The sequence below is a fragment of the Tetrao urogallus genome (genome assembly GCF_951394365.1).
Source record: "Tetrao urogallus genome assembly, chromosome: 6".
Taxonomy (NCBI): Eukaryota; Metazoa; Chordata; class Aves; order Galliformes; family Phasianidae; genus Tetrao; species Tetrao urogallus.
Genome location: NC_136819.1, coordinates 21,587,557 through 21,612,097, shown reverse-complemented (window position 1 = coordinate 21,612,097; position 24,541 = coordinate 21,587,557). Strand labels below are relative to the sequence as shown.

The 24,541-nt window shown below is 41.4% G+C and overlaps 2 protein-coding genes across 2 annotated transcripts in view; both read right to left on the bottom strand.

Moving 5' to 3' along the window:
- The window catches only part of TTC17 (tetratricopeptide repeat domain 17), a gene marked incomplete at both ends in the record, with an annotated part of 50,092 nt that extends 41,801 nt beyond the window's left edge, over nucleotides 1-8,291 (bottom strand). The window contains one exon of the mRNA XM_079536656.1: nucleotides 8,076-8,291. Within this exon, the coding sequence (XP_079392782.1) occupies nucleotides 8,076-8,291 (216 nt within the window). The remainder of the gene's footprint in view (nucleotides 1-8,075) is intronic.
- A 2,883-nt stretch (nucleotides 8,292-11,174) lies between these two features.
- API5 (apoptosis inhibitor 5) lies at nucleotides 11,175-24,283 on the bottom strand (the record flags this gene model as incomplete). Its single annotated transcript, XM_079536872.1, has 14 exons — nucleotides 11,175-11,254; nucleotides 12,730-12,866; nucleotides 13,229-13,305; nucleotides 14,193-14,249; nucleotides 15,046-15,139; nucleotides 15,286-15,467; nucleotides 16,026-16,115; nucleotides 16,759-16,863; nucleotides 17,379-17,585; nucleotides 18,496-18,647; nucleotides 18,979-19,044; nucleotides 19,931-20,024; nucleotides 20,982-21,143; nucleotides 24,215-24,283. The coding sequence occupies 14 exons, from the start codon at nucleotides 24,281-24,283 to the stop codon at nucleotides 11,175-11,177; spliced, it is 1,572 nt and encodes a 523-aa protein (XP_079392998.1).
- Between the last annotated feature and the right edge of the window lie 258 nt (nucleotides 24,284-24,541).

The window sequence follows — 24,541 nt, the reverse complement described above, 5'->3', positions numbered from 1 at the left end:
ACCACCATTTAAAAACCTCATTAAGAAAGCTGAATGATCTCAGGTGATCATTTGTTCAGAAAGAGAATGATATAGAGAAATGGCTTCCATTCAATTTTTGACAAAACAATCTTATCAGAGTTAGTTCTGAGATTAGGGTGTGGGAATTTGGGGTGGTACAGTACCAGCCATGCATGCACAGGTTGACAGAAAAGCACTGACAGTTGCCACAACTATGAGTGGTTCCACATTCCTATCAAATGATACCTGGCAGCAGAAATACAAAAGCAACAAAAGCATCCGAACAGCAACGTCCTTGAACTCACTCAAAAGTTACGTCATCCACCAGGAAATGCTATCAAGTTTAGCAGCTTAAGCAGCACTCAGTAAGTTTTTATTCAGTCTTCAGGTTTTTGCTTCCAGATCTGACCTCAGTTTGTCACCTGCAAATGAGGACCTTCTAATGATAGCAAAAGATTTCAACCTAGTAGAAAATTACTAGGAAATAATGTTAGCAGCTATTATTTTCTTAAGACCAATGTAGCGTCAGAACAAAGAGCCCTAAAACCAAAACCTCAGTAGTCCACCTAACCTTGCATATATATTTCACCATTTTTGACAACGAAATGTCAAGATTTCCATTGTAAGAAATTATCAGGGACTCGCTATTGGCTCCCAGAATTAAAACTTCATTTGGGTCCAATCATTTTCGAAGAACAACCTGAATGGGAAAAAATTAAGCAGCAACATCAGACAATATCAGGTTTGCAAAGGAAACTCCAGCATATACAAGTGCTCAAATCATCTTGTTAGCTCATAAAACAGATTTAGTGCAATGTATGGAATTGTATGCAATTGACAGTTATACTATATGATCTTGCAGGTCCTTTCCAATCTCGTGATTCTATGATTTTATGTATCAATACTTTTCTTCAGTTTTTAACTGAGGAAACACAAAGCATCCAGATCTACAGAGGAACACTGTAACACAAAGAAAAGCAGGTTCTTAATGGAAAACTGCAAGAGAGACCCTGCCTACCAATCAGAAAAATAGCAATGGCCTGGTCCTCACCAGGCATCAGCCTGGAGGATGATGGTGCTCATGCTTAAGAACGTCACAGAATTTGAAGCGCCGTTCCCTGACTTGCTTAGGTGAATCCAAAAAAATCACCCTGGTGCCGGGTGGAGGAATCCTCCCTTTTGTTACTGTCTGTAGTCTTCCAGCTCAACTGTGAGAAAGCTAACTCAGTTCAGCTAAGAAGTAATTTAAGAGGACCACTCCATTGGTTACCAGCCCAAGCTGGCCTCAGCTTGCACATCGCTGCCCATTCACCCTATAGAAGTATGGCTCAGGAGTTGCCCTGAATACACAGCATTCCCCTCTTAGATCCAGCCAAGAACACTGTATGGACCTGGACGAGCTGAGGATGTTACCATTCATTCAAATGGCACTGGAAATGTTAGCTTTTATAGCATGCTTTTATGTGACATGGACAGCGGCCTGCCAATGCTACAGATCCTTCACTCCTTCAACGCCTGCACCTTATGTGCCCTCTCATCCCATCATGACAAAGAGCAAAACCACAGGTGGTTACTGACATTTAGTTCATCTCCTGCAAAGCTCCCCAGAATGCTCTTTCAGGCGGAAAAGCAGTGGAAGCCAACTTGCAGAACGCCTCAGGTTAGCAGGGACTCCTGCGCCAGAAGAGATGCTCCATCCAATTATTTATTTTTAACCTGGCTGCTGGCAGAGCTCTGTGCTCATTTACTTCTCCTCTGGAAACGGTGACATTGAAGACAAACTGCTTGAGATGCTAGAATCTGACTTTGAGTCAAGCATAGTAAACAGGGAAAAAATAGTGCTGAAAAGCCTTCCTTGGAACTCTAATGAGTGCTACAGCTACGCTGCAGAAATCCTGCCAGGAAACCACTTCTAAAATAAGTGTTCGCTGTTCATCTTTGCCCAAAGGTGAAAGTTTCTCTATAAAGCACAGTTCAGGTTTATTCACTGTCACAACGCACACCCAGAACCTGATTCGGCAAGACACACCGAATCTGTGCAACAAAAAACCACAGGAGTTGAGTCAATCCCTCAAGCTCTGGAAAGCCTCCTACATTACCTGCACGTATCAAAGCCTCTGAACACTTGGGCTTGTAAGATTTCCCAACTGTTCCAGAACATTTTTTTTCCTTACAGTCCAGTTACATTATACCAGGAGGTAATTTTTTTTTTTAGATGAAGGGTAGATTAATGCCTCAATCAACTGTTTTTAGGTAATATTTTTCTTTTCTTCTTAAAAATAATGCAGAAATCCCACTGTTAATTGAGACATAGGAGCACCAGAATCAGAACAGATGAGCATACCCTAAAAGCCATGATAGGCAGAAAGCAGATGATGAGAGGAAGAAGCTGGAAAAGGCACTGCGTTCACCTATGGTGTGCAGCAAAATGGGTTCCTTGTCATACAGACCATAAATATTGAACCTTTTGTCACTTTACTTGCAAAATAAAAGCAATTCCCACTCAAAGACTAGAACTCCTTGCGGCCTCAAGGAGGAGAGAAGGATCTTAAAAACTGACACTTGCCTTTTGTTATATTCCTGCCAACAGGAGATGCTCTACATAGTGTGATACAACCATGGTATTTCCAAAAAAGCTGCAGAAATTTCTGTGTGAGTTTCAAGACAAGACAAGCTACTAAATTGGAAGACAGACTCTGTGGCTTACCTAAATGATGATCAGGGAGTGTTAGAAGGTTCCAGTGGATGTCACAAAGATTCACACAGAAAAAATGGTGCTGATTTTTTTTTTAATAATAAATATTCAGCTACTTGAAAAGTTACAGCTGTAGCATGTTAAAAAGCAGCATCAGTCATATGGGTATCATTAAGAAGAGTGGAGCTACAGGGAGTAGAGAAATGTTATATGTAGCACTTCAAACATGGAAAAACCACAGACTAAGCTACACTACAAACCTCCATAAGAAAGAGGAATTGATTTTGTTTAGCACACAACAGACTCAGTAGGATAAGAGATTCAGTCAAGAAAAAGGTTGTGTGGTCAAGTAAAAGAACCTTAAGAGAAATAGAAGAGCAAAGACCCACCCATCATTTTCAAGATGAGACTGAGCAACTGCTTAATGTATCACAGAAAATGTTCTTGGAAACAGCAAATACCTTTCATTTGTCTGCACGAGATTTTTGCTTCCCTGGCTTTGGAGGCTGCTTTTTCTCTGCTCTGAGCATATGCCTGGACACAACTTGGGCTCCAGCCCCGGGCTGTGCCATCAGTCCATAGCCAAGCAGTAGCAGCTGGGTTTACAGCTTGTAGGCCTTGCAGCCACCCATGAGCCATCTTGTCGTGCCACAGCTTAGGGCACGCTCATGTTCAAACCTGTCTCCACAGGAAGAACTGTTGGGTAATGCTTCCCTTCATGAACTAAGTAGAAACGAACACAATGCTGCTCTGCTCTGAATTCAGATGCTGTTCCTACTGAAGAGCTTTATTCTCAGCACTGGACAGACCAAAGCCTTATACTTCCATGATGGTCTCCAGTTCATCTCTTAACAAACTTCAAAATCTACAGCAGCACATCAAAAGCAAAATGACATTCTGCCAACTCAGAGGCCTTGCCAGAGGCTCTACTCCTGGCAATATTTCCTCAGCCCTGCCTTGAACCATCTGCCTAGGAGCTCAGAACTAGCATGAGGGCAGTTCTTCCCCCCCACAACATGCTGGGCAGCAGCTGTCTCCACCAAGCCCAAACATAGTATCTACAAGGATCCACCTCAGCTCAGTTATGTCTTTGGTACACGGCAGTAGCCAGTCTGCACCAGCAGAGCTGCAACTGACTGCTGGAACTGCTTACAGCATTGTATTTAATCCATCCTCCTTGTGCCACGTTTCTCCGTTATCTGGAAGGACACCTGTATTTCAGTAGGGTAGCCAGCCTTCCTACTATCAGACAAGCACAACCTAAAACAGGTTATATATCAGTCTGAACTTTATACTGGAAGTTGTGAAATGAAAAGGTTTATAAACACGTACACTGTGTAGATATCATCTCAGTAAATGGTCTGCCCCCAGCTCTCCAGGAACACACAACTGAAGTACTCAGACGAAAAAAAAAGAACAGGATCTGAGTGCGAATGATGTATTTGACCTGAAAACAGCTCCTAGAGCAAAAGACAGAGCTTGATGGCTTTCACTTGATGGCTTAGTGCATGTAACATTCTCTTGTCTCACTGCCGAGAATTAACTTGCTTTATCATTCAGAAATGCTCACTGGAACAGCAGTGCCTACTTAGCAAACACTCCCATTTATTGCATGGGATCTTGCTGATACATTGCAAACTGTTGGGTATGTCATAGCTCTGCCACCTGCCTGATTGTTATAGCTCCAGGAGCTCCAGAAGGCAGTCAGGGTTGTTAACTATCAGTCAGTCAGATTGTTAACTAACAGTCAGGCTGTTAACTATCTTATAGGAACATCATTCACACTTGAACACAGTCTCATATTAAAGGCTTACATACTTGCTGTATTGTGAGAAAACACTTAATGGAGATTTTAAGGTAATAGTATAAATTATTCCCTCAGATTCAGATTGTCTCAGGTCAGGATCTGCAGCCTTTCCACACACGAGCCTCAGTGTTCTTTGGTAACAAGGGGAATGCAATTCACCGCAGCAAACTCAAGGCTGCAGGGAATCTCTTTTCGTTGGTGCTTCTCTGGATTTCCACAGCTAGTGAACCACCCACAACATGAATGCCTGGATTTGACTATCACTCAAGCTTAATTATTTGGGCTTCATTCAGATAACTAGTCCAAGTGAAGATTAAACTCTCTCTGCTCCCAAAAAGGCAACAACTTAATGCATTTCACACTCAGAGAAAGCTAACACTCCTACTAAACATAACAACAGAAATACTAATTGATGCCACAACTGTTTGTCACCGGACAGCACTGGGCACTTCCAGTGTGAGTCTGCTGTGCTAAGCAGTGCAAAGTCCAGTGGTGGCCAGTCACCAGCAGCGTCCCTTGGGGATTCATCCTGGGGCCAGCACTGTTTAATGTCTTCATAAATGGGGAACAACCAAACCTCAGCAAGCTGGGCGCCCTCTGCAAACACGGGTGGCACAGCAGTGGGAAAGGCTGGAAGCAACACAGCTGGAGAAGTCGCTGTGCAGATCAGAGAAGGCAAAAGCAAACACAGCACCCAGGGTGGGACAGCCCCTGCACCAGGAAGGGCTGAGGCTGACCAAATTGAAATGGCATTGCAGAAACGGACATGTGGGCTCTGCTAGGGGAAAAATTTATGATGAGTCAGCAGCACATGCTTGTGCAGCAAAGAAGGTCAGCTGCATGCTGGGCTGCAGACTGGAGCCAGCAGGCCAAGGAAAGTGAAGCAGTTGTGAGAGTTCACCAGCTTTCATGGCATGGTACCATACATTGACACATCTGAACAAGCCCTGCAAAACCCATGTGGAAAGGATGAAAATCAGGCTCAGCCTCAAGGAGTCAGCCAAAGGGAGACACTGCTGCTGCCTCCAGCTTCCTCATGAGAAGGCGCAGAGAAGACTGAGCCAGATGCTTTTTGTGGTGCCATAATCAGAGGAATCAGCCAAAGCTGATGGACAGGAAATTCTAATGAGCAAAGAAAAAAAACCATAACAACACTCTGAAAGAGCTGAGCCCTGGAGCAGGTGCCCTTGAATCTCCATCCACAGACACAGCCAAGCACTGTGTGAACTTGTGAACTGATCTAGCTGCCACTGCTCTGAGCTGTGGGGAAGGCAGCATTGCCCTGTGATTCTCTTTATGTTTTTGTACTCAAATCAGAAGCACATGAAGCTTGTTCCAAATGTGAGTCCTCACTTACACGCTGTCATATAGTAGATAAGGTCCTTCAAAATCCAAACATGGACTGCCAAGCACACAGCAGGAAATATCACAGCGAACCATTATTTCAAAGTTCAAAGGAAAAGACTGGCGTAATACAGAGAATCCTGATGTGATGATATATTTTTTTCTGCAAAAAAACCCCAACAGTTTTATTAAACCTGGCAGAAAAACTGGTATGATGACAGGTACTGCTCCCCATACGCTGGGAAGCTGAAGTGTTGGACACTGCAGAGAAACACAAGAAACTGCACAGCCAAGGATCTGCAAGAACACAGAGGAAAGCCCCAGAAAGGATGACTGAATTAGTAACTGTAGTAGTAAAAATAAATTCTTACAAAAATATCAACTTAATGAAAGATACTCTGAACATTTAAAAGAATGCTTTGAAGGGAAATTTTAAGTTCTGTTAAAAGTACTTGTGTATTCGTCTTAAGAACTCAGTTATTTTGGAATACTATGCTTCTATCAAAGAAGTGATAATAAATCTGTTACAAATCACCCCCTTACCAATGAATGAAGAGGTCATCTATCGTGATTCAACATTTAGCAGCAATACACATACACACATAGCGGAAAAATATGTATTTATATCTGTGTATATGTATGTATACACACACATACACACTTAAAATATAAGCTCACTCTAGAAAAACGTCCACATCTCTCATTTTCCAGCACACAAATAAATGGAAAAAGGGAAGGTGCGAGGTACTCCGCAGAGGTGGCAACAGCAACAGACACAAAGATCAGGTCCACTTTTTCAAGAGCCAGAGAGAAAAAGCTAACAGATGCTGAAGTACATCCTATTACAAATAACTCACTGAAGAATAAGCACCACTTCATGAAAAAGCGCTGCGTCCCAGCTACTGAGGAACCCAGCTTCTCATATCCCAGGTATACTGTATTTATAATTTGGGTTTCCTTACTGGTAGTGGGTGAATTCTTTCTGATGGCACAGGTTAAAAAACCAAAAAGTTAACTTGTTCTACAGACGTTATTTTATCACGTCAACTCAGTTTTCAAGTAGTTTACAAAAGGAACATGAGAATGCCACTAGTTAGAAGACTAATGCAATTAAATAATTTACAGCAGAGCAGTGGTTCAATAGAAGCTTCTAAATGCATCCATCATTTATGCAACATCATAAAAAGACACTTCTTAAAAGCAGTGCTGGATTTAGCTAATTAGATTTTCCAGTCATTTTAGCTAATTAGATTTTTTCAAGTCACAGCTGCTTTTCATGCAATAATCAAAATCAACACTTCACCCAGAATTGATAATATACAATTAATATACACGCACACGGATGCTTCCAGTCCATTAACATTTACTTTCATCATTTCCCCACTCACATAAGTGGGAAAAGGAGGAGAAATAACACTGAGTGCTGTCATTCATTAGCATGTGATTAAGTGAGGTTAGAGCGCTAGGATCCATGCAGGCAGCCCATGAGGCACTGCCTAGGCTGATGTAGGCAGCAGGGCCTCCTCCAGGCAGTTTGCTCATCCTGCCTCAGCACTACAGATACACACAGGAGAGCCGAGCAAAAGCCTCTCAGAAGAAAAGCAATACTAACAGACTCTCATTGCTCCACGCTGTTCTACTGTTGATAAAAAAAAATGATGGAGGCATAGGTTTCTGCAATGACTGCCTCCCACTTCAGCCAAGGACAGCCACGGCAGTGACGTTTACAACCAAAGCACATCTGACACTGCAACAGATGAACAAGAGATCACAGCCCGTATGACAGAACTCCAACATGAAACCCAAACATTCTCAGCGCGCGTGAGGCACGGCCCAGCACCAAAATAAGGCACGCCGAGTACTCCCACAAGAACTGAAGGAGGCCAGAGTACACCCCTGCATCCAGCTGCCACAGTGCCACTTCAACGTTCTGCTTCCAGAAGAAGCGAAAAGCGGGCGGGGCGGGGCGGTGGAACGAGAAATCGCACACTCATTCACAAGCCCAACCGCACCGATCGCGTCCAAAGAGCCGCTCCCAGAGCTAACGGGGCTCGGCGGCTGGCAACGGCCGCGCGGCAAAGGGCAGTAGGGCAGCTGCCGGCCCGAGAGCTCCCGCTGCTCGCCCCGCCGCGGGGAGGCCGGGAGGGGCTCAGGCTGCGACGAAGGGCGGCGCGGGCAGGAGCTCCCCCACCGCCGCGGCTCCCGGCCGTCCCCCGCTCCCAGCCTCACCTGCTGCTGGATCTTCCCGTCCTCCGTGACCACCCAGTGCGTGGTGGCGGCGGCGGGTCGCGTCCCCGAGGCCAGCAACGAGCACAAGCCCAGCGCCCAGCCAGAGAAGACCCACGCCCGCCCCAGCCCGCCCCACCCGGACGCCGCTGCCGCCGCCATCTTCCCCAATCCCGGCCTGCCCGCACCACCCGGAACCGGAAACGCTCGCTCCGCCATTTTGGGAGGTGGGCTCCGGGAGGGGGGGCGGGGCCGCGCTCCGCGAGGGGGCCGTCCGGGGGGTGGTCCGCCGTTACTTCCAATACTTTTGAATTACTTCTCATTTCTCCAGCTGACGGCACCCACGTTCACCACGAGTTACACCGGCTCAGCCACGCTGTCCCAGGTCCAAGCAGGATTTCCACGTTCAGTTTTCTCTCCGTTGTAGCCGAATTGCGAGCAGTTGTGCTCCTCCAGAACACCAGCCTTCCTCAGCCTGCCGAACAGAAAAACGTGCCTGTAACACACGGCCAGCACCTACAATTAAGGAAAAAGCTTACAAATGCTGATGGAGCAGTTGGCTAACATAAGGGTTTGCGTTCCTTAAGGGCAGATGGAGAATACAGTCCCGCAGCTGTGCTACTTACAGTTGCCCAGGTTTTCACACGAGGCACGCTGCACTCCTCACCAAATAAATCAGGCCGTTACTCCAAGCTGCTGTTGCTGTCAAGACATCAACATATTTTATTGCATTGCCAACATCTAGAATATTATGTGAATGTGACGTCTCGTTTTCACAATACATTCCCAAATAAAATATAATGGATCTGTGAGACATGCAACTTGTGTTGAATATTTAAATGCCTGTGCAAGATTTTGCATTTAAGTTGAATTACTCACACTGAAGCAGCTCATACAGTCTTGATAAATATTCCTTAATGACAAACGGCCCGATATATCTATGGCAATCTGATGAGTAAGTCCCTAAACCAAAACGTAGCACAGCACCCTGCTACTAAGCCAGCATAAAATGCTGCAGAGTAACTGTAAAACAATGAGCCGAACAAAATTACAAAATGAATTTATTCCAAAAGCATAAGGGAACATTTACAAGTCATCAAGATGGTGAACAGGTGTCTCTGCAAGAACTCACTGCATTAAAATTAGGTACGAAAGGGAGAAAATCTAACTACTTCTGAGGCCACAAGAACTTTGCATGTCATCTCTGGAAAACAGGAGCCCCACGAAAACTCACTCCAAACTCAGTGAGAAAATAAGCTGCTAGTGCCTAGCTACTAGTCTAAATGCAAGCTACATTTAGGCTTGGAGATTACATTCTTAAATTTCCTCAAGACAACAAAATTATAGCCACAAGTGCAAAATATATTTTTTTCCTTCAATGAAAGCTTATTACCATCTAGTGCCTGTTTTCAGAGTGACACTTTGATCTCATGAATTTGTACTTGAAAAATGCTTTGCTAAGTTTGTTGCTTTTAGAGACAAATATGATTTGCAGCTGGCATATATTCAGAAGCACAAGTAAGCTCCCCTGTCTTGGAATGTCCTAAGTTTAATGCCTGCTGCTCCAGAGTTGAGCAAAAATAGACTCACAATTTGGTTAATAACCCCAACGTCGATATAATTCTGGTATTCCGCCCTTTTGATTGCAGTGATAAATATGGAAGTGTTACTGAAGACACCTGAGTCAGATTCACAAGCAAATACACATGGAACTAGGTGGCAAAACATCACTTTCAAGCATTCATATGTGGATACCAAATGACTGCAGGAAAAAAAAAAAAAATAATAATAAAAAGAGGATAAGAAAAGATCTTCATTCTTCTAAAACCTAAGCTATTTTACACCAACATGCCCTGGAAGTCTTGTTAGAAATTCTCTTCCCCTGCCCCAACTTTTTTTTTTTTCTTTTCTTTTTTACTATCAGCTAACCCCTTTACAATGTTGAGTGACCTGAGAAGTAAAAATTCTAAGTGGTGAGAATAAAAAAAAAGCATTGTGCTCTTACATTGTATTTTCTGGGTGTACACCAGTAAATAAGAACTCCAAGTTGCTATGAAAAAAGCAATAGCATGGATTTGTTAATTTTTCCACTTGAATTCGACTACACTGCTGGAATTTTTGAATGTTACCCAAAATACAATTTTATTTATATATTTTTAAATGCAACTGTATTGGTAAAAAGACAAAACAAAAACACAACCCTTGAGTACCAACTAACCCAGAAATTTGCAAAACACAGAAAAGAGCCAGGTACTGCTACGGTCCAGCTCCAGTCTACAAAGCTTAATCACTGCATCAGTCTTCACCCATTCCTGGAACAATTCTAGTGATTTATTGTTTTGTTTTTCCTGCTCATTTCCTGTAATTTCATGGCATAATTATATGCACGTATTCATATCAAACATTTAAAATTCCTTTGCAAAACACCACTTTTGCATTACAATGCACGGAGAAGAGTAAGATGTACAAAACAAAAGAACACCACATTCTCCACTTTTCTAAGTAGAAGGACTGCTTCATGCTACAAGCAAAATAAATTTCCAACCAAGTTGCAAACTTCAAAAAACCAGCAGGTCTCTCAGTCAAGTTCATTGTAAGTAAATAAAAGCAAATCTAACAACAGTACTCTTCTCCACATATTGCAAAATACGATTACAGACTAGGAAAGGATTACTTTAGGTGCTAAGCTTTTCTGACATATCTCTGTAATCATGCCTTTCCTATCCATTACTTCATACATAAAATCAATTACATAGTATCAGTAACGCGGTAGCTGATTTTTAGGTTAATATGCAAACAATCAAGATGTAAATTTTGATAAAACACCTATGCTCCTTTCCAATTTTTGAATAAATCCTGAAGACACTTCAAAAACAAGAACCCAAAACTGCTGACTGTAAGCATCCAAAAATACAGTTGTAGTTTCACTATGGACAAGTTGTAGTCCGTTAGAAAAGTAGATCATACATACAAAGGTATAAAGAACATTTAAATCAGTCTTAGCGGAAGGCAGTCCTTGAAGGAAACAATACTCCAAGCAATCTTTTGCTGAGTGTACTTTTGCCTTAGGCCACAGGGACCATGGAAGATACGATGGTCTACTCAGTAGATTCTTCCTCGACTACGATTGCCACGTCCTCCCCAGCCTCTTCCTCGTCCACCCCGGAAACCACCTCTTTGCTCTGAAATAGAAATCAAAAACTTGTCATACAGGTTTCATGCTGAGTACCGATGAGAACTAAACAGCAATAGCTAGAGGTATTGGGGCTGACTTCAGTCTCTGAGCTTAATCTTGCTTGTTGTAAGATCTGAGTTGTACTCCGGAGTGCTAATTGTAAAAGGATGCCAGGAGAACCAGCCTCTTTAAACTAAGCACAGTCTTTCTGTGTACTGTGCCTGAGCTAGCCCTGAAAACTGGGCTGTAAATAACTCCACCTGGCCATCTAGTTCATCCTTCAGTCTAATAACACCATGCTGATCTTGACATATGTTCACCTGACTTGTTCCTATGGATTTTATAAAATGATGGAAACTCACAACTTTTTCAGCCTGCCTTTTTCTATCCTTAAGTTATAGGCATACTTAAGTTTCTTTGTTAGCTGGTACCCCAATGTATATCCGAATGAAAGATCTTAGATATAACTGGATACCACACAAACTACTTTCTATACTGTAAAAGATGTTTTGTTTCTCCCTGTGAAGAACAAATTTGATCACAGTGGGAAAAAAAAAAAAAAGTGAATCGAATTCTCATTCTTCTTCTATGCTTTCTCTCCAATGTACAGTCTTTTAATCTATGAGGAGAACCATGGGTATATTTTAAAATGTACAGAAATTTGAAGTGGATGAGAGGCCTTGGCATCTCAATATAAAAAAAAAAACCTAGCAAACTAAGAAGTTTCTAGTTTTTACAACTGCTATAATTACAAGTATTATTATATTAAAGTACAGAACTGCATCAGCTCAAGTCTGCAGTAAAAAATTCTCAGACTTCCCCTTCTCCTTCTTTTAGATATAAGAATGTTTTATATCAGTTTTTTTTTTTTTCTTTTATCTACGGACATAGGTGATAAATTGTCTTGGCAAGACATTTACTTGGCAGAAGTAGGCCCAATAGACATCTGGGTAAGATGGTGAGAACAGGCTGCTGCCACTGTTGCACTTGTTCATCCAGCCTGCAGCTGCTGTAAGCCACTTTCAGACTTTCAGAAAGACAGATTGACTCTGACATTGGGAGCATGCACTGTACATCTGACAAATCCTAAAAGCCTTGGAAAAGGGCTGCAGCGTTAGCAATAAGATAAATTGAACACAGGTCAAGTCATAAAACAGGCAGGGGTCACTTGCAGAAATTTATCTGCCACTTGGAAATCCAGGGTACATTCTCAATTATGAGATAAAGCACTGGAAACAGTTACCTTAAAAAGCTTATGTATTTAAACACTACTAAAACTAACTTGGCAAGTCACATTACAGTCTATATAGGTTGACAGTACTCAAACACTAATTGATCAGCAATTAGAAAAAGGTCATTACGCACAAAAATTGGTGACAGTACAATGTGAGCTTCTAAGAACGTGCTTAATTTGCCCTTTCCCCCCCACCCCAAAAGGCACAACTGTAACTGGACAAAGCTTTTGCAAGCTGCCTAACTCACCGTACGAAAAACTGCCCAGGTTACTACTGTATTTTCCACTGGGAGGATTATATATCTGCCTGGCATCCCTTTTTGGTCCTGCCGAAGCTTTCTTTGGAGGTGAACTTGAGGTTGTATCTTCACTTGTTCTTTTTTGACTGACAGAAGAAAACAAAAACAGATCATTTTACCCCTGTGGTGACAAGTACAGGAATGACTATTCAGCTTCAAAGATTAACAACTGTAAACTAGCAGTAACTACTGAAGATGTCCTGAACAATAATTCTGAAGAGCAAGTAGACTAGTCTCTAGTTGATTCAGTCTATCATATCTCTAAATCAAGACCAAGATTATTTTATCACAGCCTTAAGTCCTTTCAGGGTGGGTTTCAATTTTGGTGTTGAAACTTTTAACTCGTGCCGTGTACATTATATAAATGCACACTTGGAATCTGTGTTTTGTGAACAGCAGAAGTTAACAACATTTTTTTCATCATTGCTGTTAATGAAAAACCTCTTACTTTGCATCTGCCTTCTGTACTGGTTTCCAGGACAGTGTGACTGTACTTTTGTAAGAAGGAGGAATGTGGAAGAGATCCTGTGGAGACAAAATTGGAGAATTCATTCTGCAGTCAAATCCACATCCATTGCACTCAAAGTTTTAGTTGCCCATTGAAGCTCCAGAAAAGCACATGCCTTTGAAGAGTTTTAAAATCCAAACCTTTACAATTCTGTGGCAGAAAAGGGAACAGAAGCTAACTATTTTAGTTCCATATCCTTTAGTAGCAAATTCAAAAGAGATTTGAATTAACCAGAATAACACCTAATACTGCAAAAATACACTTCATTTCTCTACCTATGCAAGAAAACAAAAAACACCCTCTATCTTTTAAAAAACTAAATGGCTCCTGCAGGCACATCTGATATTCCTGTTGTGAAGGTTAAAAAAAGTTTCTTGATAGCATGGGAAAGATGAGGGATGGGATATGAAGAAAGGCAGCTAGTGAAATTAGTGGTTTTAAAAATGTTGTTCAAAGAAATAAGAATGTTCCAAAGGTCTGTGGATGAAAGTATATTTCTTCAGCCCATCTCTTCCAGACTGGAGAAAACAGCTCTAAATGGCAGTTTACTTTGCCTCTTCCTTCCTTTACATCTCTTTGCAATTCTTTGAACTATTCCTTACCTGTCTCTAGCACAGCAGGAATGAGAAGGAAAGAAGGCTCAGAAGGCTGTAATCCACACTCCCTTAAAACAAGGTTATCTACTCCTGCTGGCAACTGTTGCCACTAAAAAGAGCCTCAATACATACCCTTTCCAAACAGTGGCAAAGGAGCAGAAGCAGCAGATTCATGTCTCTTCAGAAATGGAAGAGTAGGTAGCACACTAGCGAAGACTAACTTAACATGATACAATTTGTTTCAAATTATTCCCTTTTTTCTCCATAGCTTACTCTACTTATTATTTGCTCATAGTGTTAAGACTTACCTTGATTAAAACATTAATATTATTGGTTATTTTCAAAGCAACCACTTTGATCTTGTTCTGTTAAAAAAAAAATATTAAAAATTACCACTGAATACTTGCTGTTTCAGTAGCTTAGAATTATACCAGTTGCTATTCAGTGAACTGCTGTAGCAGCAGTGAAAGGTGTGCGCACATTCTCAAGGTTACAGTTTTTTAGGCTTCCAGCAGCTCTGCAACAGCCAGTTCCTTGTTATGCTCCAGTGTAATTCCCACTCCCTTCCTCCAAGTGCATTCTTCTGTTGTTAGACTGCAGTTACACCACAGGACCCACTTTAAAACAATGCTCAGGAAATCATGCAAGATAAACAATAACCCAATCGGGTACTGAACCATTATCACAACTGCAGCCCCAGTAGAGCTTTAGTATTATTCAAAGCCTTCTTGATTATTTTGAAACTGGCCAACCTGCAGAACTCACACCAAGTTGAAGGCAGTGTCCTCAGTGCCAAGCAACATTTTCAGTTTATTTAAATTATATAACCTGTAGCCTTTTCCGTTATTTCATATCTGAGAGGATCCAGAAATATGAAGTTTAGCAGTTGGTAACTGAATTTTAATAATGAACCATAATCTCACATGCAAAAAATAAAATAAAACCACATCTTTGAAATAAGATTAGTGGACAAGCTGAGCTTATATCAATCATCTAAAACATAGGTAACACAAATAAGTGTAAAGAGAAAGCACCAATAGATATTAGCACCATGCTCCCTTCACCTATTTGCATGCTTACAACAGGTGGCAGCCTATCGTTATGCATCAGTGGTTATTTCTGTACACTCAACTATACAGTCACTATTTCCACAACACTTACCTCCTCTGTTTTCAAGGCTTCTCCTGTTTTACCTTGGAGTGCTAGACGAAGCTGCCGAATATACACCTGCAGCCCTCGAGCAAAATACTGTAGCCTAGAAAGTTGAAAAGCAAGTGGTTAATTTTCCATATTCCTATAAAACGTGTAAGCAAAATGAAGTTCTAAACATTTTTCCATGAAGAAAAATCCTGACAGTAACACCTCTTAACAGAATTCCAAGACCTGCCCCTAAACAATTACCTGATTTTAAAGTCTTTCAATTTCTCTGCATTCAGCTTGGCTGTGAGGAAGTCTGGAAGTTTACGACCCAGCTGATGGAAGCTATACAAGAGACACTCAACATAACTGAACTGCAACTTGGGCTCTTCACCACCAGCATTTTCCCCATTCTCTGCTTCCTCTGGAGGAAGTGGCATATACTCCTAATGAACAGAAAGGAGAAACAAATACATGAGGCACATATATGAGGAACTGGGGGTTTCATTTTTGCTGACAATTTAAGAAGAATTTCCCATCCTCACACTATTGCGTGGAGCTGCTCCACAAGTCCTGGTTCATGCAGTTAGCCTACACTCATGTTCACTGACATGTCTGAGTCATAGGAGATACTGTGGTAGCACTTCTACTACAGAAAGCAACAACAAACTGCATCAATGTTTCTGAAATATTGCAGAATTTGTTTAACACTAGCAGTGCAGATATAGCATTTAATGAGATTCAACATGAGTCTCTCATTGCTATGTTGTTTTTTTTTCCCCCCTTTTCCTGCAAGTGTACTGGATTAAGACCAACATGCCTTTCTTTATTTTCAGAAGGGCTCTGAATAGCAAATGTCGTTTGTCCTTGTATTATGGAGAACGTTACCTGTGATACAGCCACTTTTGAAAAGGATAAACAGATTAATGGATTAGCATAACTTGTTGTGATGAAAAGTGTTTATTTTAGTGTTTTACACTAGCAAAAAAGTTGATTAGTCTTACCAGCAATTTATCAAATAGTTTCTTCAAATTTGATTCCAGCTTTTCCATATCTCCACAAAATGAACTCATTTCAGCAAGAAGCTTCAAGACCTACATATAAAGATAGTTGTTTTTTATGTGTTAATAAAGAAAGGAAGCTTAACTTTCAGACCAAATGAAATCGTCATATCATTATTGTTGGTGCAGTAGAAGCCAGCTACTACAGATTAAAAAAAAAATAATAATGAAATCAAACTCCTGGTCTCAGGAAAGAATTTAAGTGGGAATATGCCCAGTCTGCTCACATCCCCAAACAGAAACACAGGTATTGCTGTCCAGTCTCAGCAAGCAACACTAACACTTTTCTGCAAACAAAAACCTTGTTCTCTCATGCATAGCTCACCTTTACATGGAGATTCATAACGATTTAAGTGCAACTGCAACACTGATTAATGTAAGCAAAATTACTGACATTAAGCCACTCCCTTAGGAGACTAAATTAACACAAGCTACGCAACAATAATTTCCGTAAATGCTACATGCTTAAAAAAAATTGACAGCAATATAAAGATGATTACACTGATCTATTTATATTCTAGCCTTGTCTCAATAGCTTGGACAAATAACGTGCTTCAAAAGTCAATGCTCAGCTGTGCTTCAATACAGCAAACATTATTTTCCTAGTGTAGCTAGGTTTCCAACAGTACAGATGCATACTTCTCAGGATTTCAAAGACGCTGTAACCTTGTCTTACCTCTAACTGGATATCAAGACCCTCCACTGGAGTAGTCAAAGCACTGAGGTTTGGAAGCACGTGCTCACAGAAGTAAGTAACAAATTTTGTGGAATGAACGTTCTTCTGCAGAAAACAACACAGGCTTCAGATGACTCTTTTGAATGAATTAAAAACTTCCCCCCATCACTCTGCCAGCCTTGTAAATGTCTACCACACAGATATACCTTAAAGCTTTATTAAACTTATCTTTAACTCTGAAATGCAAAGACCCTTCTAAAGTAGCTTAAACTTCGAGGCATTCTGCAACAAGGGCTAAAAAGAGTTCCTGTAACATGGTAAAAGGACAATGCATGCTGCAGTTGCCTGGCATCAGACCTGAATCGATCAAACACATATACAAACCTAGTGTGAGAGTCTTGTCACAATTGGCTGTAACATCTAAATTTGAAAGAAAACATCTGAATACACAAAAGCTCTCTATTCGTGGGCTTAAAGGCTGCCTACCAACATTCTAACACGTGAAAGGCAGAGAAGTCTTGGTATGTTTTCATTCTAATGTAATCACTCAGAATACTGAAGATGAACTACGGCTATCAACTTTCCACATTACTTCTCATATGAAAGAAATAAATACATACTGAGAAGAGTGGCACTGCCTGTCGAGTACACTGCAGAAGTCTGTCCACACAATCTGGATCTGCCGGATTGAATGTTTGTTCCAGGTCAGCTTGTTCGGCTACCAGCTCCACTAGTTGCTGCCTTCCACTTACTGTCTGTAAGCTTTTTAATCCAGACAATATTTTCATGAATAGAACAAATTCTTCACCTGTCACATCTTCCAGTACCTTAATAAAACACCAGAAAACATATTTCCATTGTAGCCATTTGCAAACCTCCAGGCCAAAACTACTTGATTTAGAAAGATAAAGCATGCAACAACCTAACATTTAAATCATCCCCTATTTATTTAGAAGGAAGTTTAAAGGAATACAGAAAAACACACAGTGTAATTGTACAAATCTCCGAGACAAAGTAACCGCCATCAACCTGCACACAAGTCATGTTTTTTTTGAACACTAACTTTATGACACATTTCCTACCTATAGAACTATATGTTTCAGGCAGAACAAATGTTAAATGACTATCGATTTAGTATCCATTGTATTAATACATTTTTATTTTCTCAGCTTAGGCACTGCATTGGAATCTCATGAAATTTAACAAGGACAAATACCAAGTCCTACACCTGGGAAAAACCCCCTGCCCTGCGCTCACACATTCTGGGAACCAAGTGCCTGAGGAACTGCTCTGCTGCAAATGTACTATGGAACCTGGGGACAAGAGGTTGCATGAATTAGAGCATTCTTTGAGTAGTGAACAATATCCTGGGCCAAAAGCATAACCAGTATGCCAAAGAAAGCAAGGGGATCGAGGATTCTGGAACACTGCTCCTAGCAGGGGGTCCTTCACCACAAGAAAACTGTTGATAAGCTTCAGAAATTCAGCCACCTAGACCAACAGTGTCTGGAACACGTGCCCTAAGAGAAGAGCTTAAGGAAACTAGCCTTTTTCAGTGTAAAGGAATGGAGAGAGGTGGTACCTATCAGCAGTACACCAATTCTTAAGAGCATGTGATCAAGATCACAAGCTACACTTTTTACTAAGCCTTTACTGTGACTGGTTTTAAATAACAGACCTGAAAACATTGCCAGTGGTAGTTTAATAATATCTAAACTTGTAGCATAAGATGCTCACCTTCTTTGATTCAGCTAATATGAACTCTTCAACCTCCTTATTCAGCACCTCTTCAGGAAGGGTTTTCAGTTTTGTAGAGAGGAATTTGATGGCTCTTTCTCTCACAATATCCTCCCCCTGAAGAATTTGACTGAATAAGCCTCCCAAAGTCCCTGAAAGGAGAATGAATCAGGAAACACCAATTATTTCAAAACTTAGCAGCTGAGCCACCCATACAGAAGACAGTAGTTTCCTTTAAGACCCCATAAAACATTTACAAAATAGTTTTCATAGTTTGACATAAGAGATACGATTCTTTTATTAATCTGTATAATTCAGATCCACAGCTATTACAAATTCCAGTACTGTTTGCAAAACAAAGTAATGAATACATCTCCACCTTTTGCACTGCACTAAAACAGGACAAATTTTGGTCCAGCTCTCACTGCATTAGGTAGTAGAAGGTATTAAACAAATACATTTACAGAAAAATGTGTCCTTTACCTTTAGCATCCATCTTAAATATACTGAGCAAAGCATTGTTCACCAAATTGAATTCTGCAGAATCATCTAAAGAGAGAAAAAAATCACATTCATATCCTTGAAAAGCAAACATAAATGCAATAAGATTTCTGATGTCAAACAAGAAGGATTCTATCACCAGCATTATAAATAATGTAACTTGTATTTTAACTGCTATTAGACTGTGGAAATAGTCATGGTTGTGAAAGATGAAGATCTCATCCTCATTCCCTTGCCCCCCAAAACTTCAACATTACAAATGTGGCAGGCTTGAAAACTTGAAAGTTTTAACACAGTAAGTTTGATAATTTTAAGGAGCAGTTGAATAAGCTCGCCTTCTTTAAATTCAGGCAAAAGAAACAATACCTTCTTTTTAATCTATGGAATTTCCCAATGGAAGAAACAATTTTCCCTAAACTAAGATATGCCCATGTCCCTTAAAAATATTTCTCTTCTGAGACGCAATACTGTAGAGACTCAAGCATGCATTTTTAATACAGTTTTGAACATCTAATATTTAGCACTCCATAAACCTACTGAATTATTAAAAAAAAAATCGTATATGAAATTCCAAATAAGATATTTTGTACAAAAAATGCATTCCATCTTTTCGTTAAGGTTTCTGGATTAGAAATCCAATAGCTCTTGGTCAGAAGGTAATTTAGTGCAGTCTGTAACTGCAGATTTATCTTCCTCTCCTGCTTTAAAAGAACTTGAATGAAAAAGGTTCAAGGCAAAAAAAGATTCACAATAATAGTTCACAAAAAATTCACAAAATAATTCACAATAGTAGCAGCATAAGGGGAGAGTAAACAAAAGAGGGGAAGAGGAGCAACAACTGGGTGTGGGTGCCACTGGGACAGGCTGCTCTGCAGCAAAATAATCAACAGAAAACAGAACAAACTGCATACGTTTCCAGGTGTGCATCTCCTACCTGACTGCAGAAGCTGAGTCAGTATGTCTGCTACCCGGGGAAGATTATCTCCGGTGGCAAACTGAGGCAGCTCCTTAATTGCCTGGCGCCGGATCTGTGGAATTTGCACCATCAAAAGAAAAAGTAATGGAAAATTGTGGAAAAGTAACACAAAAAGAAAGATTAAAGAGTACAAAAGAACTTGGGCATTTTAACTCCCATATCAAGCTTGGTGGAAAAAATCAGCCAAATTTGAGGAAATGAGCACATATCCTCTTAGCAGGAGCATCATATTCTCACAGTGATGCTCAACTGTCAGACTCCGATGACAGTCCAACCATCCTCTTTGCTATGAAACTATTCAGACATACTTTGGAAGATGAAAAAAATGTATTTTTCTTAGATTCAAGCAGAACTGGAGAAAAGATAATTTGACCAGCAACTACATTCACAGAATAATTAATCTGATCAACAGTTTAAGTAACAAACACAACAAAGGGCTGGAACATGAGTTATTATGGAATCTTATTTGCTAATGGAAAGGACACTGTTACAGGTGTGCGTATGGCAGAGAAATGATGTTTTTTCCCAGCATTGCCAAAACTCCTTCAATCATCTGCTTACATCCTTTAAGATCCAGCTTATTTCAAAACAAGAAGCAGCACAAAGCATCTCAAGACTTGTGCACGAAGCCAGATCACAACCTTATGGTTCTCAGGTGCAAAGGAAATTTTCTTGCCTTCCAGCAAGATTTATTGGAGTCCATTACCACAAAATGCTTTGAAAGGAGAAATGCAATAGATATTCAAAGAAACCATATCTAAGCTTCTTTCTACAGAATTATTCTGTTGATCAATGATGGGAGTGAAAAGACAAAGAAAAAATGATTTATCTTCCCATACCATCACACAATAGATTTTTCTACTGCAGGAATACTACTACATGTTCAAGGCTTCCAGAGGCCAACCCTCCCCTCCTAGACACAGGCTAAGAAACTAAAAAGAAAGGAAAATGAGAACAAAATATAAATCATTGTAGCAACTGGATAGAAGTTTCTGGTCCCCATTCTTACAGAAACATCTTCATCCTCACAGAGGTCCAACTGGGCATTGATAGCTGAGTCAGCTAATTCAGGAAAATGCTTGAAGAATTTTGGAATAAACTGGGCTGCAAGTCGCTTCTCCTTGGCGCCTCCTTTCACACCATCCAAGATCACCTGGTAGGCATCCTTGTGCTGGAAGAGAAAAAAAACAGAACATGCAAATAGAAAAAATTTTGGTGTATTCTTAAGAAATGAAAGAATTTTCTCTTTCCTCTTCTATTGCACCTATTAAAATGAACTGAATTATACAAGCCTCATACAAAGAAGTGCATTTCTCTCTTAGAGCAATCTCATCTCACTGATCCAATAAAATTTGTCCCTATTGACTGTACTGTTCTTCTGGTTCCAGTACCTGTTCAAGTGCTTACTGTTCAAAAACTCTTTGCCCTAAGGCTAACAGCTCTTACGTGCCACTTGTCATTAGATTAGCACAGACTAAAGGAATTACATTATCACTTTCTTCACTGAATTTAAGCATTATTTTTCCGACAAGTTTCTGTCTTTTGTCTGCTCTCTTATGCAGAGGTTACCTCTCCCAACAACTGTACAACTGCAACAAATCATGAGTGACTTCTATGATTTACTGCTCTCAAGCATCTCTGGCATCTATTTGAATGGCTGAATTGATGTATGAGAGTTCTGAAAAATCTGATAGCAAGGATTGGATGCGATAAATAAATAAACCTGCAGTTGAAATACTGAGGAAAAAACAGCACTTAAGCAACCGTGTGGAAAAGTCTCCATCCAGTTCTTCCAACCAAACCACACAGGCATTTCTGACATGCCTGTAGGACCGAACCTTCACAATAAATTCAAGCCTTTGTTGTGGTTAGCTATTCACAGAATGGTTTTCGTTGGGAGAGACCTTAAAGATCACCCAGTTCTATCCCTGCCGTGGGCAGGGAGACCTTCTGCTAGAAATAAAAGTTACTATCACTAGGATGCTAGCAGAAATCATCATCTTCTATCATTAATTTTCTTAATGGTTGTGAAAGAAACATTTAGGCAGTGTATCCCACTTTGAAGAGCAACATCAACAGTACAGGACACTTTCCTTTATCTGCTCTGAGTTTCTTAGTCACACATATCATCACCCCTACTCCATATAAAAGTTCACTTGCAGCAACTAGAGATACTAATTTACAAAGCAGTATGCTACTTTTACTCCCTTTATAGCAAGCTGTATTTTAATATTCAGGACCAATGCTGCTTGAACACTCCTTATTCCATTTGACACCCATCTGTGCCAGAATCTGAACCACTGATGTGGAAGGAAAACTACCAAGGAAAATTTGTTTTCCAGCTGACCCACACCCCCATCTGACCTGCCCCCCTGTTGTGCAGCACAGCATGTGCACGAACGAGCCAGTGCAAACTAATGATCAAATACAGATTGTTACGGTTACAAATTCAAAGGCTGCATGCAAATAATGACTTTCTGTGAAACAAACTGCTTAAACTTCACATATACTTAAAAAGCATCCAGAAAGCAAATGAAATAGAGTAGCCTGTGTTCCAGGAATTTCTATTACTGCATGCTAATTACTCCTAATACTCAGTGGAGGCAGAAGTTTGTCTTACCACCCATCTAGCAGCAATCAATGCCCAAGAAAGAGCAGCTAACTGCAGAAACAGTAATCCTGCACTTTTGCACATTTCCTCCCAATCACTAACACAAGAATGTTTGAGCTTCTGACCACTCATCCATTGATTTCTCTTAATCAGCTCTTGAACTGATTTAATACTTTGTAACACCTCATGACAAGTTTAACAAAGTGTTATGGAAAAGCACGTTGTCTTCTTTATTTTAAACCACTTCTTGATAGTTGTTTTTTTTCTTTTGACATTCTCACCTTCTTTCTACTTGTGACGCAGACCCATCCTATCAGTCCTTTTCACAACTGAAATACTTTTAGAAGCCGAATACTTCTGTTGCTTTAAACCAGAAATGGAGTTTTTACTCCATTCAACGTTATATTTCTAGTGGTCTCCTGGCTCTTTTCCTCATGTTCAAACTTTCCTTTTTGAGATAGCGTGACTATGAGTTTTTTTTATAGTCAAAGAATGTGAGACATCACATTCACAGGGATATTAAGGGATAATGGAGAGGGATAAAAATGATGAATAAAGAACAATTACTCACTGCTTCTCAGAATCCAGAAATAAGAGATATTGTGATTATGAAATGAGAAGTTTAAAGAAGGTAATTGCTTCACAAAGCAATGGAACATTTTGTCACAGAACATTTGCATGCCAGAAGTACAATCAGTTAAAAAAAAGTGTCAGAAAAGACTAGGGAAGATCAACCCAGCACAATACACTAATCACAAAGAGGCTCTGGAAACTTGTAAGTGGAAAATGCACCAGGATCCATCATTCTCCATCACCCTCTTCTGACACTGAGAGGTTCTGGCAGCTCCAGGGGTACCGATCCCTGCTACAGGCAGCAATTGTAGCCATTCTGGAATTCTTTCTACCTCATGCAGCCATTCCTGTCTTACAAGAGCTACCCACAACTGTGAAAATGATGAGTGACTACACACTTTAAAACAGCATACTTATGGCACCTAATTATTTTCTCTCCTCATAGCTCCCAACATTTTAGCTCCATATTTTCAACACTCTGAACTCATATTTTTATTGACCTGCCTGCAACTTTGTTTCGCTGGGGCACAGTTACACAAGCAAAGTAAACAGACTGGAGCTTAAACTAACTTTAAAAACAAACTACAAAACCTTAAAGGACTGCCCGAATAACCTCGTGTCGTAGTACATACTTACAATCCACTGTTAGGTACGCGGTGTTATCCACTACTTACGCGTGTTATAACAGCACCGCACCCCACCAGCAGGGCTACCGACACCCTCCTAAAGGCCGGAACCCGGTAGGAGAAACTCCGCGTCCCCACGCCACGAGCAGCCCGCTTCTTGTTATTGACTCCTAAATAGCCGCATCTAAGCGAAGGGCATCCACCGCAAGAGCTGCTCCACTCCCTTCCCCCCCCCACCCCGCGGGATCGCAGCCGTAAGGGTCGTTTCACAACCTGCCCCGAGCCGTGGAAACCCGCACGCAACCAGCACGGAAGCAGCCCCCATTGCAGCGCCGCCCCGCCGGCAGCCCGGCCCGCCCAGCCCAGAGCTCCCCGCCGCACCACTCGAGCCCCAGGCCTGCCGAGGCCTTGCAGGCCGCAGCCGCGCCGCACCTGGCCCGCCGTCTCTGTGGCGTCCGCTAGGATGCCGTAGTTGCGGTAAAGCTCCTCGACGGTGGGCATGGCACGGCGGGGAAGGGGCAGAGCCGTCGCTGCAACCGAGGCCGCCGCTGACGCCACCGCCGCCGCTCGGGCCGCCGCCGCTCCGCGCAGGCCGCCGCCGTCAGCACCAACGAGGCGGAAGTCCCAGAGCGGCCGCGGCGCGGCGGGAGCGGTGCTCGCATGGCGCCCCCTGCAGGGCTGCGCGGCTGCCGGCGGACCGCTTGCCCTGCTGTGCGAAACCTGTCGGCGTTCGGCGGTTAAAGGAAACGAAATGGGCCC